The sequence below is a fragment of the Apostichopus japonicus genome, chromosome 8, assembly GCF_037975245.1.
Source record: "Apostichopus japonicus isolate 1M-3 chromosome 8, ASM3797524v1, whole genome shotgun sequence".
NCBI classification, from domain to species: domain Eukaryota; kingdom Metazoa; phylum Echinodermata; class Holothuroidea; order Aspidochirotida; family Stichopodidae; genus Apostichopus; species Apostichopus japonicus.
Genome location: NC_092568.1, coordinates 8,483,054 through 8,501,398, shown reverse-complemented (window position 1 = coordinate 8,501,398; position 18,345 = coordinate 8,483,054). Strand labels below are relative to the sequence as shown.

The 18,345-nt window shown below is 35.9% G+C and overlaps 2 protein-coding genes across 5 annotated transcripts; one reads left to right on the top strand and one right to left on the bottom strand.

The window, feature by feature from the left end:
* Positions 1-308: 308 nt before the first annotated feature.
* LOC139971237 (D-aminoacyl-tRNA deacylase 2-like) lies at positions 309-3,608 on the top strand. 3 transcript variants are annotated; one of them, XM_071977525.1, is made up of 4 exons: positions 309-435; positions 2,023-2,147; positions 2,564-2,633; positions 3,255-3,608. In XM_071977525.1, the coding sequence occupies exons 1-4, from the start codon at positions 324-326 to the stop codon at positions 3,575-3,577; spliced, it is 630 nt and encodes a 209-aa protein (XP_071833626.1). In that variant the 5' UTR covers positions 309-323; the 3' UTR covers positions 3,578-3,608. The 3 variants fall into 3 exon arrangements, with proteins under 3 accessions (XP_071833626.1, XP_071833627.1, XP_071833628.1); XM_071977526.1 differs by lacking the exon at positions 309-435 and adding an exon at positions 442-630; XM_071977527.1 differs by lacking the exon at positions 309-435 and adding an exon at positions 442-636.
* Positions 3,609-3,756: 148 nt separating this feature from the next.
* Positions 3,757-18,298, bottom strand: LOC139971229 (mediator of RNA polymerase II transcription subunit 17-like). 2 transcript variants are annotated; one of them, XM_071977508.1, is made up of 14 exons: positions 18,119-18,298; positions 15,604-15,727; positions 15,037-15,228; positions 13,810-13,966; positions 13,091-13,274; positions 11,954-12,115; positions 11,137-11,264; positions 10,633-10,767; positions 9,434-9,639; positions 8,896-8,952; positions 8,026-8,163; positions 7,019-7,133; positions 6,410-6,558; positions 3,757-5,873 (listed from the first exon to the last, which is right to left on the bottom strand). In XM_071977508.1, exons 2-14 carry the CDS (start codon positions 15,702-15,704, stop codon positions 5,666-5,668), a joined length of 1,932 nt encoding a protein of 643 aa, XP_071833609.1. In that variant the 5' UTR covers positions 15,705-15,727; positions 18,119-18,298; the 3' UTR covers positions 3,757-5,665. The 2 variants fall into 2 exon arrangements, with proteins under 2 accessions (XP_071833609.1, XP_071833610.1); XM_071977509.1 differs by having other exon boundaries at positions 18,131-18,297.
* Positions 18,299-18,345: the final 47 nt, after the last annotated feature.

Here is an 18,345-nt window from a genome sequence, read left to right as displayed (position 1 = left end):
TCAAATTGTAACATACTTGAACTTTATAATGCAACTCTAAGCATCCTGTTTTCTTTATCATAGAATCTACGGGATCATCCTCCTCCTCCTCATTTTCATCGGAATGTTTTTTCTTCGACCAGTCATGTTTCGAACCACCGTAAGTTGCCATTTTGTCGTCTGCTACTTTATGCAAGAACAATCTGCCAGATAGCTAAATTTGAAAAAAAAGTACTATCTGGACGTCTCTTAAATAATTGTTTCTTACTTAATTGGAATGTATTGTACGGAAATTCAAGTGATAAAAATATATTAAATACAATTGTTTTACTCAAAATTAATAAATGGTTTCATGTTATATTTCACGCGACTCACTTAATGACTTCGTCGTCTGCAACTCCAAGACGACTGACGCAATTGGTTATCATCGTATTAGTACTGTAGTACTAGTAACAGGTAATATCAAAATATCTGGTAATAACACAGGCGTTACGTACAACAGACTGCAAAGTTCCTGATATGATCGGCGCCGGTTGGACAAAAAAAGTCAAATTTCAAATCCACGTTGACTTTTGGAAGTTTTAATAAAAAATAGATACAGTGTTCTGTTCAAAGTTTTTTAATACCCTCATTCTCCAAGGAAGGCAAAAGGTAAAGGTAATATGCCAAACTAAGCTACAGTAGGTTCACCTGTACTGTTACCTGGCTGCAATGTAGCCACTACAGCAGGTCTATAGACATAAGTTTAGGCTAGGCCCAAGGTTTACTGTGTAAGAATTGCAAGTAATATTTCGTGCCCAGGTCAATCTTGGCAGACTTTCTTTCAAAATTACTGTGTAAGATATGCTAGTTCAGGGTAACCAGACGACTCCAAATTCTGGGTGCGTCCCTGGATTTCATCTACCGTCCCCAGATTACAAATGTCCCTGGAATTTCCCTGGATATTATGTACTGTCCCTGGAATATCCCAGCTGTTTGGCCCTGAATTTCTAGAAACAGCTTGAACATAAGGTTAATTCATGACTCACAGATTAAAGATCTGCTTTATTGGCGCCAATTATAGTGCTCACGCTATAGCTAGGAAAGTTAATTGGTAAAAAGAGGTCATTTTACGATTATGGCAGGTCCATTACATAATCTCAAGAAACTTTCCATGATAGCCTGCTATAGTTAGGGTCTATACAGCAGACCTTAAAGGCTACCCAGATCACTGAATAATTTTGTCGATAGTAATTCACATGTATATAAATTTTAATTGTGCTAACTGAATATAAATTTGAATGAAAGTTCCAACTATAGGTTTTGTGTACTTATCTCTAGGTTTTTTGATAAATCTTCAGGTTTACATGTTTGGGAGGAATAAGAATTTTGAATGTAAGACAGTGCTTGACGATTCGATTGTTTGCATTCTATAATGTTTAATGTTACATCATGTTTAGGATGAATATCATCAAAGGAAACTAAGAACGGTTTACCTTCAAATTTGTTGTTGGATATTTTCACACATTGCAACTAATATCCTTGGTGTATGGTAAACAGACGTCCCTGGGTTTAATGAATCGTCTCCCAGATTTTATGAATCAGTAACTTCCCTGGATTAAAACTCTCGGGAATTGTCCCTGGTTATTGTGTAGTCCCTGGATGATTACAACGGTCCGTGGAACTATCCTCAATTTTGTCAAAAGGCTCTGAATAATCAGATACTACCCTCTGACATCAACATGGGGGTGGAGTCACTTTTTAATATGTCCCTGGATTTCCTGAACAAATAATGGTCACCTTACCCCTAGTGTTAGATAACAAATGCAGAGATCAGTTAAACACATACAGCAACATTTTTGTTAGCAGGCTTGGGTATTCTCACTTCCTCCTGCCCCCCCCCCCCACCTCACCCTGTTGCATGAAAGCAGCACACAACATGTTTAACAATGAAAAACTTTCAGTTGATTATAGCACATACAAAGTTGTGTCGATGCCATGATCAATGTAATGTGTTATAATCTGCTACTTACAATTTTAATGTTTTTTTACTTTGTTATATAGACTTTTTTAAAGTTATGGCAGGAGAAGCTCCATCTCAGAGAGGCAGAGTAGTGATGCAGCAATGTTTATCAGCTAGACTTCAAGTTAAACCTCCATCTGATACAGAAGAAGCCGAGTATGTGGAGGTAAGCTGTTAGAACTTGAACATGGTTGTAAATGAAGACTATGACTAACTCTTATTATTCAAGAAAACCTCAAATGCAGAATTGTTGTCAGTTCACAATTGATAGTTCTTAAAAACATTTGTGGTTAACGAGATTCATTTTGTATCACTCACTCCTAAAAATGTTATCGCATTCCAGTGGTCATCAGAGAAAAAATAAATAATAATCAGTGAACACACCCAGTGATGCAAAAAATGGAGAATAAATCTTTTACACAGTCAATTTGTGCCATACGAATGTCTCCTTCAGAATAGCTTGTAGTTGTACAAGGTTCAGAACTAGCTGGAGACCGACTAAGGTGTGCTTTCCTTTTTAACATTTTGTTTTTGTTTTTGTGTCCAAATACTAACTTCTTTCCATCTTTTTTTCTCTTGCAGATCAGCAGAGGGACAGTAATCTACATTTGTTTCCTTAAAGGAGCAGATAGTTCCACAGTAGAGAAAATGGGTATGGAAAAGAGGTTTACTTCTGTATAATTTCAACATATACCTATATTTATGCATCCAAATGGAACTGAAAGATGACATCACAATATATGTGCTACCCTATGCTGCATGAAAATTGCAGAGATTCATTAGAAAGAACTTTACAGATTGCTCACTTGTAATTAAACTTTTTGACTTTGAAAGATAATCCATTATCTATTAACTGGTGTTAGAGATTGCTGAAGTCTTGATGTTGATTTTGTTGATGTTTCTAAATGTTTGAGGCCTTCTAGAACAAAGGTTCATTTGGAGTTTGGACAATTAGATTCTATTTCTTATTCCATTTTTTTCTGTTACATGTTTTCTTATTGATGACCCCCAATTGTTCAGTCCTGTGTACAGTACTTGTTTAGTAAATTTTATTGAATATTTTTAATCTCAAAAAAGTGTCAGAGTCAGAGTGGAAAAATTATTTTGATGACACGCAAATCTTTTAATAGTTTTCGGCAAAAAAGCCTTAAGTAGCATTTTGAAAGAATTGGATAATATTTTGATGAAGCAGTGCATATAATATTTGAAAAGATAGAAAATTAAATGATACAGTTTTCCCCCCCCCCCTTTTTTTCTCTTTCCTTCTTGACAGCTAAAGCCACAATGAATGTCAGACTGAGTGAATCAGAAAATGGGAAATTCATATCAATATTAGATCTACCAGGAGATGTATTAGTTGTACCCCAGGCGACTCTAGGAGGAAAGGCCAAGGGGAAAATGATGCAGTACCATTCCAATATTGCCAAAGAACAAGGCTTAGAACTCTACAATGCCTACATCGAACAAACTCGAAAGATATTAGATGGACATGCAAAATGGAAGGAAGCGGCGTGTACGTTAAAGCATGGAACATATGGAAACAGACAAGTGTTAAGGATGGACACGAATGGACCTTATCACTATTTTGAATTTTGATGATGGTGTTCAATGTTCAGACTGAAGATTTCACAAGAATAATCTTTGAACAAGCCAACTTATGGATAAGTTGTTTTTTAAGGGCTGAGAAATGATAGTGGTTTGTGGACTTTCCTTTTTAATTTATTTTTTATATTTAAATCATTTTAAAACTGTCTTTCCTTCCTTTCTTTGGGCTCTTCATTTAGTGGGACGCAGAAACAGATTGGTATAACAGCTCAGAACCTGGTGTACCACTGCGTCAGGCAATGCCAGGTCGGGTGCTGATTTCCTTGTCCAAGGCAATAAATGCACCAATTGTTCAAGGACCAAGTGTTGCCAGTTGGGATCACGGTCCTGGTAGCTATTTATGAGCCAGGTGGCACCTGGTCGGTTGGCATTGATCCATTTCCATTATTCCGGTGAAGATGCGATGTGGTTTTGATTGCAGTCTCTGTGGGCACTTTAATACCTCCTTTTTCTTTCTGATGGATGCTGGTAGTGTTGGATGATTATATTTCTAGTTTCTCATGCCACCGAGGTTTGAACATCAGCTATTCCATTGTTCACAAATTAAGAATGTTATTTTATAAACATACTACCACTGTGACTGAAATGTATCAATAATGAACACAAATGTTATCAAATACAAAATGTCAACAACAACAAAAAGAAGAAAAGTGAGCTTTCTTTTTTTCATTTTATTACAGCTTTCAAAGCTGGAAGTAAAGGTAAAAAATAGTATTTACATGATTATGACATAAACTTAAGGTAGGAAGTCTCCCTTTCTGCTGTAGTCTATCTGACAGTCAACTTGTTGTAATAGAAATCTGTTTTATTCTCCTACTAATGGCAAATCTTACCAACATAATTATTGTATTGCTTAAAGCAAGAACAACTCACCTCCCCTTCCCTATTTCCTCCCCCAAAGTGTGTGGAAACTTTGCTTGCTTATAAAAGAGTTCTCCTCCTCCCTCCCCCACCCCCTCACCCAAACATATAAATCAAAATTTGTAACATAGTGGGAATATTGAATGCATTATCTGCAATTTTGACAGCCAGTAATAAATGCCACATAGAATTCAACCATTTTTTTTCACATAGAATTCAACCATATTTTGTGACTTAACTCCACTCTAAAAATCTTTTCAAACTTTAGTTAGACCCATGATGTCATGCAAATTGCTCAACCGGACATATGCCAGAAGCAAATCTCTTCCATTATTTTTCTGTCTGGACACCCATGTTTTGTGTAAATGTGTAAAAAAATTTATGGTCTGACCTGGCACCAAAACGATGCAAGTGTTTGCAAGGGACATGTCACCCTGGATTTCTGCAAAAACTAAATAAAGCATCATAGTTGGAAGTGCTCTTTTTCCTTAATGAAAGTTACCCTGTTTCAAGTTTTGTAATTAAGAAGTGCCATCTAGATTTTTTTTATGGGAAAATTGAAATCCATTGCAAATAAAGTGCACTTTTGTTGAAAAATGGTCACATACTGGAATTTGCAGTACAAAATGCACAGAGGATTCATTTTGTTAGGGGAGGTCAAATGAATAAAATTCTTTGATTTGCACCCTCAACTTAAAGTCTACATGTCCCACCCACTTCCCCTGGAAGTTTGCCACATTCAACCCTGTTCTGCCACCCTAACCCCCTCCCCACACCAAACTACAACACAATTTGAATTGAGGCATAGCTGATTAGGAATACTGTCCAAATATCTCCTGTACTCCTTTTTAAGATGATGACAAAGATACACAATGTCTGTTTACGGTCAACTGGGTTCCGTATCCTAATCTGGTCTACCGTCCTGTTATGCTATAAACCAACGGTGCGCACACCATGGGCTGCAAACCCAATGTTGTGAAATCACAGGATCTTTCCAAATATCAGAAAACTTCTAGTTTCCGGATTTTGCCGTCCAAGATTGATTAAGCTATTTCTTTAACAGCCAAGTTCAGCATCACAACGTGCATTCTGAACATTGATAAAGGGGGGGGGAGGGGGAAGTCTGGTGGGTTGTGGTTCAGCCCTAATGGAAGACCTTGGGTCGTTGGCTTTGCAGACTGCTTTGCTTGTAGACCCCTGCTTTAAACAGTTTTTATGTTATTCATGCGCAAGGTTCCCGATTAAAAGTTCCATTTTGTGCACAAAGTTTCTTCCAGGGATCTTGGTCATATCCACCTCTTGAAAGCCAGAAGGGAAGACTTCCCATTTGAGATCTGTTACCACATCCGACTTCTCTCTCGTGTTCAGTTCGTCTTGAATCATAACTCTGGGACCTTCTACGGGATCACTGCGCAGGGATATCATCCTACAGTATCAAAAGATGCAACAGAATAATGCTACACAATATATTGTTAACAAAATCTAAAAAAAATCCGTAGAAGACTGAACAGACATACTTCCAAAGGCTGAAATGAGACACTTGATCTAGATTTGGTGAGCAGTGTAGGTTTTGGTGAGCAGTGCATGATTTATGTCACATGTAGACTAACAAGTAAATGAGTACAACACTGTTCATAGAATAAATTGCAAAACATAGCCAACGGAAATATTGATCATTGAAATATTGCTAGTCAGGTGATAGGTATTATGACATTTTGCAGCTCATTGAATAGTCAGGCTTCATTAGAAATGTAAGAGAAACAAAACTGCAATTCTTTTAAATGTTTCGAGTTAATATGGAATCAGTAAAATTACTTATTTAGGTGATCAACAAATCTGGGAGGGTGATTTAGTTTCATGATCAAATTCTTGTTTTCATCGAGTTTCTCTGAATGTTCAGTAAACAGTGTTTAAAAAGGGGGGGGGGGGGCTATGAAAGAATATGAAATAGACAAAACGTACTTTCTTCCATTAGGAGTAGCAAAGACAATGGCTGATGCATTCCCCAGCTTTGGTGGTGGTCCAACTCCGACAAAAAAGTTATAGTGAATGATCTGCATTCTGAGTGACTTGGCTAGGTCGTAAACGGCACTCACTCTGTCCTCTGAGATCTAAAGATGATCAAAAATAGGTAAAAAATATAAAAAATGATGAAGATTATCACACAAATGCAATTCAACTGAAGGAAGAAATTATATTCAATTAATCCAGTGCTACCCAAAAACTCTTACTTTAATACAGTAGTAGGAATATCATTTATGTAATATACATTACAATAAATTTTGCAACGTATTTATAATATATGTTACAATACATTGCGATATATGTAGCAAAATAGTCAGTGGCAATATTATTTATGAACAGACCAAATAGAACTGGAACATTTTATGAACAGAGTTGGCAATGTATTGGAGTAAGGAGTAGCAAACTTCTCGGGTTGAATCACATTTTATCCACTTTAGATTATCGAAAGTTGAATAAACCCTTTTGACTAAACCAGTTCTTAGAATGTATCCCACCTATTGAATCCTTTAATACTCATTCACACGATTCAAAATTGAAACGACTCACTTGACATATCAGAAGATTCCGTAAATCCTTCTCTTGGTAGCTGAGATGGACAGTTCTGCCATCTTTGAGGATTGCTTTAATGTCTTCATAGCCGATGTTAAGTTGCATTGATGTCCTAAAGAAGAAAGTAATAAACCAGGAAAATAATGCAGAGGAACATTGATCTCTTTATCCCATCTTAGATCAAATCTGGTAATTAAATGATTCACTATGTAAGTCTTTTATACTGAATAATTGATAACCCCTCCCCCAGCACTACACCCCCACTCCCCCCCCACTCCCTAAAGATAGAACATTGATTACTTTATCCCATCTTAGATAAAATCTGGTAATTAAATTATTCGCACTGTAGCCTTTTATTTTGAATAATTGATAACCCCTCCCCAGCACTAAACCCCCACTCCCTCCCACTCCCTAAAGATAGCACATTGATCTCTTTATCCCATCTTAGATCAAATCTGATAATTAAATGATTCACACTGTAGCCTTTTATTTTGAATAATTGATAACCCCTTCACTACACCCCCACTCCCCCTCCCACTTCCTAAAGATAAAATAGGCATTCATAATATTACAGAGACAATCTGATATCTGATGTCTCTGCAGCTGTTATTTGAGCATTAATTAATAATTGACAGAATAAACAAATTTTAAACGTAAACAGATATGATTCTGGATCATAACGGCCTAACTTTCTTATTTTCACTCATGTTATTTTAAGTACAATTATATTCCCTCACCCAGTTGGGACAAACGTTTCCATACTGTAGTGTCATCTCCCGTCATAGAGCACTCGTATTGTCAGAACGAGCAGTATGAATATCACGTTTTTATCAGATCAAGGTTAGGAACTGTTTGAACTGACAATACCAGTGCTTTGAAGCATGATATTGGAGTACAGTTTAGAGAGGTATTAGCATTAGGAAATTGTCCCAACTGGCTTAGTCCCAACATGAATGTCTGCATATGCAATATCTGAATATTCATATCTGGGAGGGACCTCTCACCTTGCGAAATGTTCGTATCCCGGAGAGGATATGAATACTCTGACGGTGGCCTGTAATTGCTGTTGGAGGACGCTCCAGTGGACCATTATGAGGGGATCCTGGGTAGAAGCTGCCATATCATCCAGTACCTTAGCAGTCCTTTTCAAATGAAAAAAAAGGAGAAGGAAATAAGAAATAGATATTTATATAGATCGTAATCTATAAGCAATGCGATATGTGCATATATTTTGGCCAAAGTGCATTTATTAGACTCTGTCAGAGAGGGAAGTTAGCACAGGATGGAAAGTTATGAAGCTACCGGCAGTCAAAATCATTAGCACTATCACTGTGTGTGTCCATCAAATGGATCAAGTGTATGTTTATGATTTGGGGAGTGGGGAAAATGGTCATTGACATTTGACAAACCAAGCCATTTAAACATCAATTCACATATTGAGAAACTAAGAAAAAAATTTCACTTTAAATTGGCAGAGCTAACATGATTGCAAAGTTATTTATACCAAAAATTTTAGGCTAACATGAGGTATTACTAAACTGTTTAACTGCAATGTGAATATCATGAAAATTTAACAAGACACTTGAAGGTTATGGATGGGCATGGGAAGGTGAGGGGGAGGGATGGAGGGAAGTAATGGAGAAGAAAAGGCCAAGAGACACTACTTTAAACTTACTCTCATCACTCCAAAAGTCATAATTATTTTGCACAGGATCAGAAGAAAGAAGTGAGAAAATTAGTGGGCCTAACAATTCGATCATAGCAGGATCTTCTTGAACTGTTTAGCCTCTGAAAAGCTTGCTAGGATTGACACTTGAATAAAATTCCAGCGGCCTCTTTTAAGTTTCTAATCCGTTTGCTCTTTCAATGCTCACCTGTCTCTTAGTACAATATGACGACTTTGCTTCAGTATCTTCTCAAGAACACATTCCCTGGGTATGATAATAATAATAATAATAATAATAATAATCATCATCATAATAATAATAACAATAATAATAATAATCATAATAATATCATAAAAACATATTACAGCAGTGATCTATTCATGGATGTACTTTCTCACTTCTTGACTTAATTTTTTATAATTGTGTAAAACTTAAGTCACAAATGACATTTACTTAATTTTTAATGATTGACAAACTAGACATATATTGATGATAATAATAATGATGAAAGAAAGAATTTTGTAAACAATCATATCGAAAAATGGTCTTATGAATAACTGAAGAATAATGCACCGATAGGCTAATAATGGTGATATTTTCTGATCCATTTTAACAAATACTAGACGCTTTGCACAGTAATTATGATAATAATAATAATCATGACTTCAATTTGTTTTGTTGTTTTACTTAAGTATAATTATTGTGTAATGTCTTTCTTTGTTATTTATTTTTTGGTCTAACTCACGTTTGTTGAATTTCTGCTATTTCTCTCCTATCTAATGCCAGGGGGCCAGCTAGTCTCCTCTTCTTGTTGTTAAAGCTAAATGATGCAGTGACAGGCCTAGGGGTGGGACCATTCAAATTACTGTGGTGTAATTCCCTTAATAACTGATGAAGGGATTGCTCAAGGTCAATGTTCTGGTGTGCGTTCTTCTCTGGAGGGGCACTGACCTGTGAAAGACACAAAGAAAAATCATTGTAAAAATAATCAAATCCTCTTCAAGGGAATTGAGTTAGTCAGCAGTATTTTAGGGTCTTGACAGTGCCTGATGACTAGCTCCATATCTTTATATTAATTTTGTGACTAACATTGATGCTATTCATATTGGAGTCATGAGAGAGTCTAATGAGTAGCTCCACATATATATGTGACTTATGTGACTTACATTGCTGCACACCTTATATTATTGTGACTTACATTGATCCATACTTTATATTTACTATGTGAATTACATTGCTAATACTCATGCTAGAGTCATGACAGAGTCTGATGACTAGCTCAATACCTTATACTTATTATGTCACCTACATTGCTCCACACCCTATATTTATTATGTGACTTACATTGCTCCATGATTTATATTTATCATGTGGCTTACAATACTCCATACCATATTTTTATTAGGTGACTTACATTGCTTCATACTTGATTTTTATTAGATGACTTACATTGATGCTACTCATGCTAGAGTCATGACAAAATCCGATGACTAGCTCCACACGTGATATTCATTATGTGGCTTACATTGCTGCACACCTTATTTTATTAGGTGACTTACATTGCTCCATACTTCATTTTAATTATTTGACTTACATTGCTCCATACCATATATTTATTATGTGACTTACATTGCTCCATATCTGATATTTATTATGTGACTTACATTGCTCCATACATCATTTTAATTATGTGACTTACATTGCTCCATACTTCATTTTAATTATGTGACTTACATTGCTCCATATCATACCTTTATTATGTGACTTACATTGCTCCATACCTGATATTTATTATGTGACTTACATTGCTCCATACCTGATATTTATTATGTGACTTACATTGCTCCATACCTGATATTTATTATGTGACTTACATTGCTCCATACCTGATATTTATTAGGTGACTTACATTGCTCCATACCTGATATTTATTATGTGACTTACATTGCTGCTACTCATGCTAGAGTCATGACATAGTCTGATAACTAGTTGAACACCTGGAATGATGCTGGATATGATCTGATTACCCACAACAATGTGTGGAATTGGTGCTTTCAGTTGAACAGCCTCCCGTGCAATCTATAAAAGAAGAAAGTAATTGCTTTGCGAAAGTTGTAGTTTCAAATAGTTTAATATTCCCAGTATATAACTTGAAAGCAGCATATAGACTGACAGAGAAAGGAACGGTTCATGGAGGCATATTCATGTCAATGTAAATTGACAAAAACTTCCTAATATAAATCTATTAATCTACACAAACTGTAAACACAAAGGTTGAATGCAAATGTGACTAACCTTTGCACTTACATCACAGTACTTGTGACCATTTCACATGATAGGTTATTCCAGTCAAGGGTTGGATAACTGTTACAAACAAGTATTAACCTAAATAACACTCCAAGCATAGCTAGTAAAGTAGCGGAAACACTACCAACAACAGAAGCCTACCTGAGCAAACAGTTCCTTGCAGAACAAAACATTCTGAGCAGCTTCCAGTCTCTGTTGCCAATGAGAGTCTATTGAAATCTGGGCTCTGCTGGACTGCATCAGGTAGGCCGATGCAATTTCCGTTTCTCCTGTGAAATGCGACAAATATCTTTGTATTCAACTGAAAATAGCTGCTGCTTAATATATAAACAGCCAGATGAGATCTGACATTCAACGTTAGATCTCGTCTGGCTGTTTCTTCTGTTCCGACTGAACTCTCTTGCCATTGTCCTGAGCTTTGTTTATTGTTTTACTACATGTTTCAAAATGTCTTATGTTTTCATTTTCTTACAATTGTTTGTTATTGTACGTTTTAGGTTTTAATATTTTAATGTTTGTATCTCATATCCTGTTTTAAAATGTCTTATGTTTTCATATTCTTACAATTGTTTGATATACTGTACGTTTAGGTTTTCATATTTTAATGTTTGTATCTCATATCCTGTTTTATACGAGCATGCAATTACCCTTGTGGTTTCATAAAGTTGATCTAATCTAATCTAATCTATAACTCCCAAGGATTGCGTTATACACTTAGCATTAACTTCAAAAGGCAACAGCTGTGCTACTAATTTCACATATATTCCTTTGAGGTTGTTGCCGTAATTTCACAAACTTCCTGGTGTTATTTCCGTGGATTAAGATATCATTTTTTGCTTTTTGCAGCTATTTTTCAATGCCGAGATATCTCCACCCTGTAAATGGTTGCTAAGCAACTTATGCAAAGTAGCAATAAAGGTTCATAAAAATTCCAAGAAATTTCGGGGCTGATTCCTACCTTCCTGGATCAGAACACGTATGAAGCTAGTGCCCTCCAGATCAGACGGAACCGTAACTTTTAACGAACAAGGAGGAACTCCTCTCTTCTCAGTTTCTTCAAACTCTTCTTCACTAGTCTTTGTTACTTCAAATGTTCCTGTGTGCCAGAATCTTGACCCAGCTGTAGAAGATGAAGCAGTACATGTGTGACAGTGTAAAAGGTCATTAGCACAATGCTGACCATCTTTACAGTGTTATAAACTGCTATTTATTTAAAGCTACTTGCCTGGAGGTTTTTGACCCTCTTCATTATTTCCAGACATTGAAAAGTGTGAAAGCATAGATTAAAAAAGATGTTTCAGACAGAAACCATGTTTCAGTGTGACTTAATTATGTTTGCTGAAGTTTTAACATTAGTAACGATATTTCTTTTTACTTTGGGGGCAATTCTTATTACCTCTATTCCTCTAGACATGATCTCTGAGAATGAATATATGATGTGTAATGTTCTTTTAGAGTTTGCGTCTTTCAACCTAATCAAATTTAATTATACACTTTATTTTGAGATAAGGGTTCAGTTACACCAGCCTGGGTGTCAAATTTGTGGCCAGGAGCAGGTCTCCATATTTTGGTTTGACTGAGGGTGGAACATGTATAATGTGTGCAAAATGGTTGCATCATGTCTAATTTTTAAGCAGACAAATACGTCTCCATTTCCCAGTATATATAGTATCTTGTGAACTGAATATTGGTTTTATCTCCCTTTTTTTTTTTTTTAAAACAATCAGGTATTTGTTGTGCCTTTGTATATAATTATTTGGCTCTTTGCTTTGTGCAATAATCCTTCCTATTTTTTTATATTTTATATTTCATTTTTCACCAATTTTCACCAGTTGCCTGGATGTCTAATTGACAGTGAGATGGGTTGCTGGCTGAAGCTTTGTCTACAACTTAAAGGTCAGATTTTCTGACTATCAAATGTCTTAAAGTTCCATTAGACAACAAGGAAATTACATACTTGTGATTGAGAAGAGGGCAAATGTGTGACATTTATTTAGATTCAGCTGCGAAACTTCCAAAAATCAAACAAACATTATAACGTGTGTGGGGAAAATATTGATTTCAAAATCTGACCGACCAAATGCACTACACTCACATGTTCTGAAACTAAGATCTCCCAGAATATTATTGCCCACTCTCTTCAGCCTCCAATTCTGCCTCAAACAGAGTAATTCATTATGGAAGTTCCTCTGTTCGACCAAAGCCTTCTTTTCTGAACTCGAGCTGTGCTTCATACGGTTTGCTCCGGTTTGCAAAATTTTGGCAGCAACCTCAAGACTCTGGATGTAGAAAATTAATTTGTCAAATCATAAAAAGTTATGTTAGAAAAGTGCAACATGTGTTACTATAACATTGACGTCAAGAAGTTGTCAAGTTTGTTACAGAAATATCTGCTGTTGTCAACCTCGGATCAATCTTTTCTTTTGTTTACAAAGATCTTGACGGACCTATTTTAAACTTTTCCACTGAGATTTGGTTCCCACAGAACCGTGAGGAGACATATATATGATTTATTATAATCCAACAGTTACAGTCAATGTGGGTTTTATTATCTGCACACAACATCACCAGGAATACTTCAAATTGAAACGTTTTCTTTTAAAAAATTTGTTCGATAAGTGAACATTGCTTCACAGATTCTCTTTCCTAGTTTATTTCAGAACATTTGTAAATTGGCAAACTTTTCTTGAGAGGGTAAGTTTGTCTGAAAGACAAACATTCGCACACATCCTAACAGAAGTTACAATGTAGACATTCTTTAAAAACACAATAAAAACAGCCTTGCAGAGCAAAAGATAATTACAAATACTGTACCTTCTTTTTCTCCAAAAGTTTGACAGCAAATTCATTATTTGGTGAGCTGGTCTCCCCTGAGACCTTCTCAAGCATCATGTACTGGTAAGGGGGCTCCCTGTTCATTCTCGCAATGTTGATAACATCATATAACACACTTACTTCTGTAAGTGCATCCCTGCAATAAAGAAATGATAAAAAAAAAATACACACACATTTAATAACTCATAACACCGGATTATGAGACTGAAGCTCAATTCAATGGTACAAGTTTACGTCCAAGGGACAACTGCAGTACATGACTCTCCATTGCATTACAAGTTTCGAACTCAACTGCATATAAACTTATTTTGCTTTACAATATTTATAGCTAAATCTGAGGATTTTTTGAGAAAATGGCCAAGTATTCTTCAACCATTTGAGATAACCTGTTGACCCCTTGAAGCTTAGAGGAAGAACAAACCCCTGAAACCAATAGCAAGTTATTTTCTCTCAAGTTAATGGTTTATAATTTTGCTATTATCATCTATCAGAAAATCAATGCATTAGTCAACACATCTTTCTGTATTGTTATTTTCGGGGAGATGTTAAACCCCTCTGTACATCAAAACTTAAGTTTCAAGTACTTAACAATATCCCAAATCAACACCTCATATGCTCCCATATGGCACAACCACATACACATGAGTTGACAGTATAAATTAAGAAAACATCCCCATCCGTATCATTTTACTCTCCAAACTCCCTCTATATTAGTTAAGTCTTTATAAGTAATAGTAAACTATTAATATTTACATAATATGATTATCCTGTTGGGAGAGATTACCGAAGACACCTAATGATCATAAGGCAGGGGTGGGCAACCTTTTGAATGAATGGGCCAGATATAAGGAGTGAAAATTTGACTGGGCCGCAGCTAACCAAGGACCTGCTGTTGATTTTAAATCTTTGATTCTGAGGACTTTCAAGCAATTGGTGTGTACACTAAATCTGTATTCACAATAATGTCAATACAGTACAGTTGATAAGTAATGGGGATAATAGACCTACCTGACAGCATCATTAGTGCCGATAAATTGTAAGCAGCTAGCTCGTTTTTTGTGATGATGTAAAATATATTGATACATTTTCATTTTCTTGAGACATCTCACAGGCCGCAAAAAAATCGCTGACGGGCCGCATGTGGCCCTCAGGCCATAGGTTTCCCACCCCAGTCATATGGGAAACAGAGTTATGTGGATATGTCACCTCAATTTTGTCTTTACTGACTCCCAGGGTTTTTGCTGGTTCTGGAATGCTGCTGCCTCTTTGGTATCATTCTCTTCTCGTTCCTTCACTGGGAGACCGTTCCTTGTATCATCAGTTTTCTTATCTTCATTTTCTTCAGAAAAGTCGATCTTGTGGGCTAACTTTGCTAAGTTTTCTGACATAGACAATGGCCTGTGATGTATGTCCAAAAAAAAAAAAAATCTAAATAATAGTAATAACATCATCATCTGTGAGATTAACCGACTCAAATTTAAAGCTGAAAAAGAGGAATAATGTCAGAGACTTATGTAACAACCACAAATACTTCTCATAAAATTAATGCAGAAGAGAAAAGTCAACACTAAACTTCAATCTTGTGAGCTATCTTTGGTCTGTGATGTATGAAAACAAAAAAATTAATACCACGCTCAATAATATAATCTGTTAAATACCTGCGCTCATTTACCATTAACTGTTTTCTATAATTTGAACTTTAAATAATTTGAAAACAGAACAGTTGATGTGCTTTGACAAAAAAAAAATAATAATACACATTAATACACCAACTTAGCATATGTTTCTTGTCCATCCAATCCAATTTCCTGGACTTGAAATTCTTGCAGTGATTCAACACTGAGAGTCAGTCCTGAGGGTTCAATCTGATCCATGATGGTGTTTGGTGGGCATTAACCTGCAAAGCAAAATAAAAATGAGGGTTTAAATTTACTGAAAGTTTAAGTACCTGGTAGTGTTTGAAACGTAAAAACTTCTGCCACGCCAGATGAAATACCCCAAAAGAGATTGTTACTTTTTTTCGTTTGTGCCACAATAGATTTTGAAACATCAATAGTATTGGGCCAAACTAAAATGTTTAAAACTTTAAGCAGTTTAAAGCTTTAACAATTATGTTACAGTTACACTCTTAGCATTCTTCCTCACTAAGACAGTTAATTGTAGAAACTGGACACTCATCAATATCTGGCAATTATTTGAAAGGTTGAAACCTCCAAAAAGGTATTTTGGAACATTTTCATCAAATATAAAATTTACACTTTAACTTTAGAACAAACACTGAAGTGTTGCCTCTAATTTTAGCATGCTAATAAATTCTAAAGCATTTGCAAAGTGTTTTTCTGTGTGTTCTGAAATATGAACAGTCCAAATTATATTATTTTAAATGACAACTTAGCAGTTTAAGGAATAGTTACTGCACAACTTTGCCTACAAAATTCACACAGAATTTTAATAACATTTTCATGGTCTCCTGATGTTATGTGCTAATCTCCTGGAATTTTTTATTTGTAATTTTTATTTTTAACTTGACATCAGACATGGGCTGTGTGTTATTTTGTGCATGGAGAAAAATCACTTACATTTTCAAGAAGTAATTGAGTAAAATAAATGCCATTGTGTTCTGCACACTCATGCTAGCACTGCATTTATATAGCCTATATTATTGCAGCTCTAGTCAAACCCAACTTACAGTATTTGGATCATACTATACGTTTTGGTTGGATATTGCCCAACTTCCCAAATCTTCCTGAACCTTCAATTTTTAGGAGATGGAAAAACACCCGATTTTTGTGAAAGACTGGTCAGCAAGTCTACACTATATATCAGCTGAGTTGTTCCTGTTTGCTTCCATTGTAAAGAATGAAGAAAAATCCCCAATTATTCCTTTCAGTCCTTTCTTGTAGTAACTTTCATATTGTAATAATAATAATAGTATAGCATTTACAGTTCCCTAGTGGGTATACATGTGAATTTAAGATGCATTCCATTTATTAAGTGGTCTATAGATTTTCCACAATATGTACCAAACTGGCACAATTGCTGAGGACAATCCTCCTTGAGAAATAAATAAATATGGTATCATGTATGTAAAAACGGCAACTTCAAGTCTTAAGGTGTAATATTACATCCAATCGTAGCAATCATCATGAAAGACTACCAACTACGGAGTACTAACTAACATTAGGCCTAATTATTTCTCATTATCCGGGTTCCATATTTTCAGAAATTTGTTTGAATGACTTTGAATAGTTGGTGATACCTCCTTTTAGCTTGACAAACTGGCTACCGCCTTTGTAGCCCGGCTATGATTCTGCCACATACCTAGGATTACCAAAGTTTAAGTTAGGCCTAGTATAGTAAAGGCATCATAATTGACGCACCTTCGTAATTGACGCACCTTCAAATATTACTAGCAACGATACAGCAGGCAACCTCAACTTTTTGCAGCAAAGCAGAGTTACATATTTCATGATTTGAATCCATTTCAGCTATGTGCTGGTCAATTTGTGGTTTTTTAAAGCTTTTAACACCCCTCCCCCCCAGTTTTGCACATATTTTGGGCAAAGTGGCTATTTTTACGACTAGTCGTAACATTATTTTCCGATTACGCATGCGCAGTTGCTTTAACGTGGCTATTTTTACTTCCAGGAGTACTATTTTTACGACCAGGAGTAACAATAATTTCCGGTTAGGGTTGGGTTAGGGGTTAGGGTTACCCCTACTACATGCGCAGTTGCTTTATTTACTTTACTGCGCATGAATTCGCCGATGTCGTAAGAACAGTTTATAAATAATTGTTACGACTAGTGGTAAGAATAGCCACGGCCATTTTTGGGATTTGGAAATCTTACTCCCTAAAAATAACCACTTTTACAACAACATGATACAACTACTCTCTGGGACCTGACCTGTCTAAGCTTAGGGGCTCAGAGCATAGCAAACAGCATTCAGAGTCAATTTTTGTACAAAAGTTACAGTTAGCTTATATCGAGGAATGTGTCAATTTTGGGGTATGAAAGAACTTGACGTGGCAGACGTTTTGTGGTCAAGTTCTGCTCAATTGTGCGTTATATGCACAGAACAATAAATATTTTGAGATCATTACATTTCTGAAAAACCACACATATGAAAAACACATAGGCCTACGGTCGAGTGATTTGGATTTTACCTTGATAGATAGACATCATTGATCAAATCCTTAAGGCCTAGCCTAGGCCTAGTACTACTGTTTAGTCTAGGCTAAGTCATTATTGCATTATAAAAGGGATGATAAGTTGACACAACAAACCAATCGACTAACGCCAATATTTTAACAACACCAGTTGGTGACACTGATATTGATGATTTGTTCCCCAACCGTCGGCTATTGCATTCTGAGATCGGTTTGTCGCTAGGCTGTAGATCGCACAACCGGTTCCTAAACATGAATTGTGTGTCTATCGTATGGTTTCTGTCAGTGCTGGTTTCTGGAACTGTGGAAGCTTGTACTATTATTAACTGATGCCACCAGATATC

Bases quoted from the DNA above. Each gene is read 5' to 3' on its own strand.
- LOC139971237 (XM_071977525.1), top strand. From the start codon at position 324: ATGGTTTCATGTTATATTTCACGCGACTCACTTAATGACTTCGTCGTC. The intron at 2,148-2,563 runs GTAAGCTGTTAG...TTTCTCTTGCAG, and splicing joins AAGAAGCCGAGTATGTGGAG to ATCAGCAGAGGGACAGTAAT. The intron at 2,634-3,254 runs GTATGGAAAAGA...CCTTCTTGACAG, and splicing joins TTCCACAGTAGAGAAAATGG to CTAAAGCCACAATGAATGTC.
- LOC139971229 (XM_071977508.1), bottom strand. From the start codon at position 15,704: ATGGATCAGATTGAACCCTCAGGACTGACTCTCAGTGTTGAATCACTG. The intron at 8,164-8,895 runs GTGAGCATTGAA...TCATTTGAAAAG, and splicing joins CATATTGTACTAAGAGACAG to GACTGCTAAGGTACTGGATG. The intron at 7,134-8,025 runs GTGAGAGGTCCC...TTTCTTCTTTAG, and splicing joins GGATACGAACATTTCGCAAG to GACATCAATGCAACTTAACA.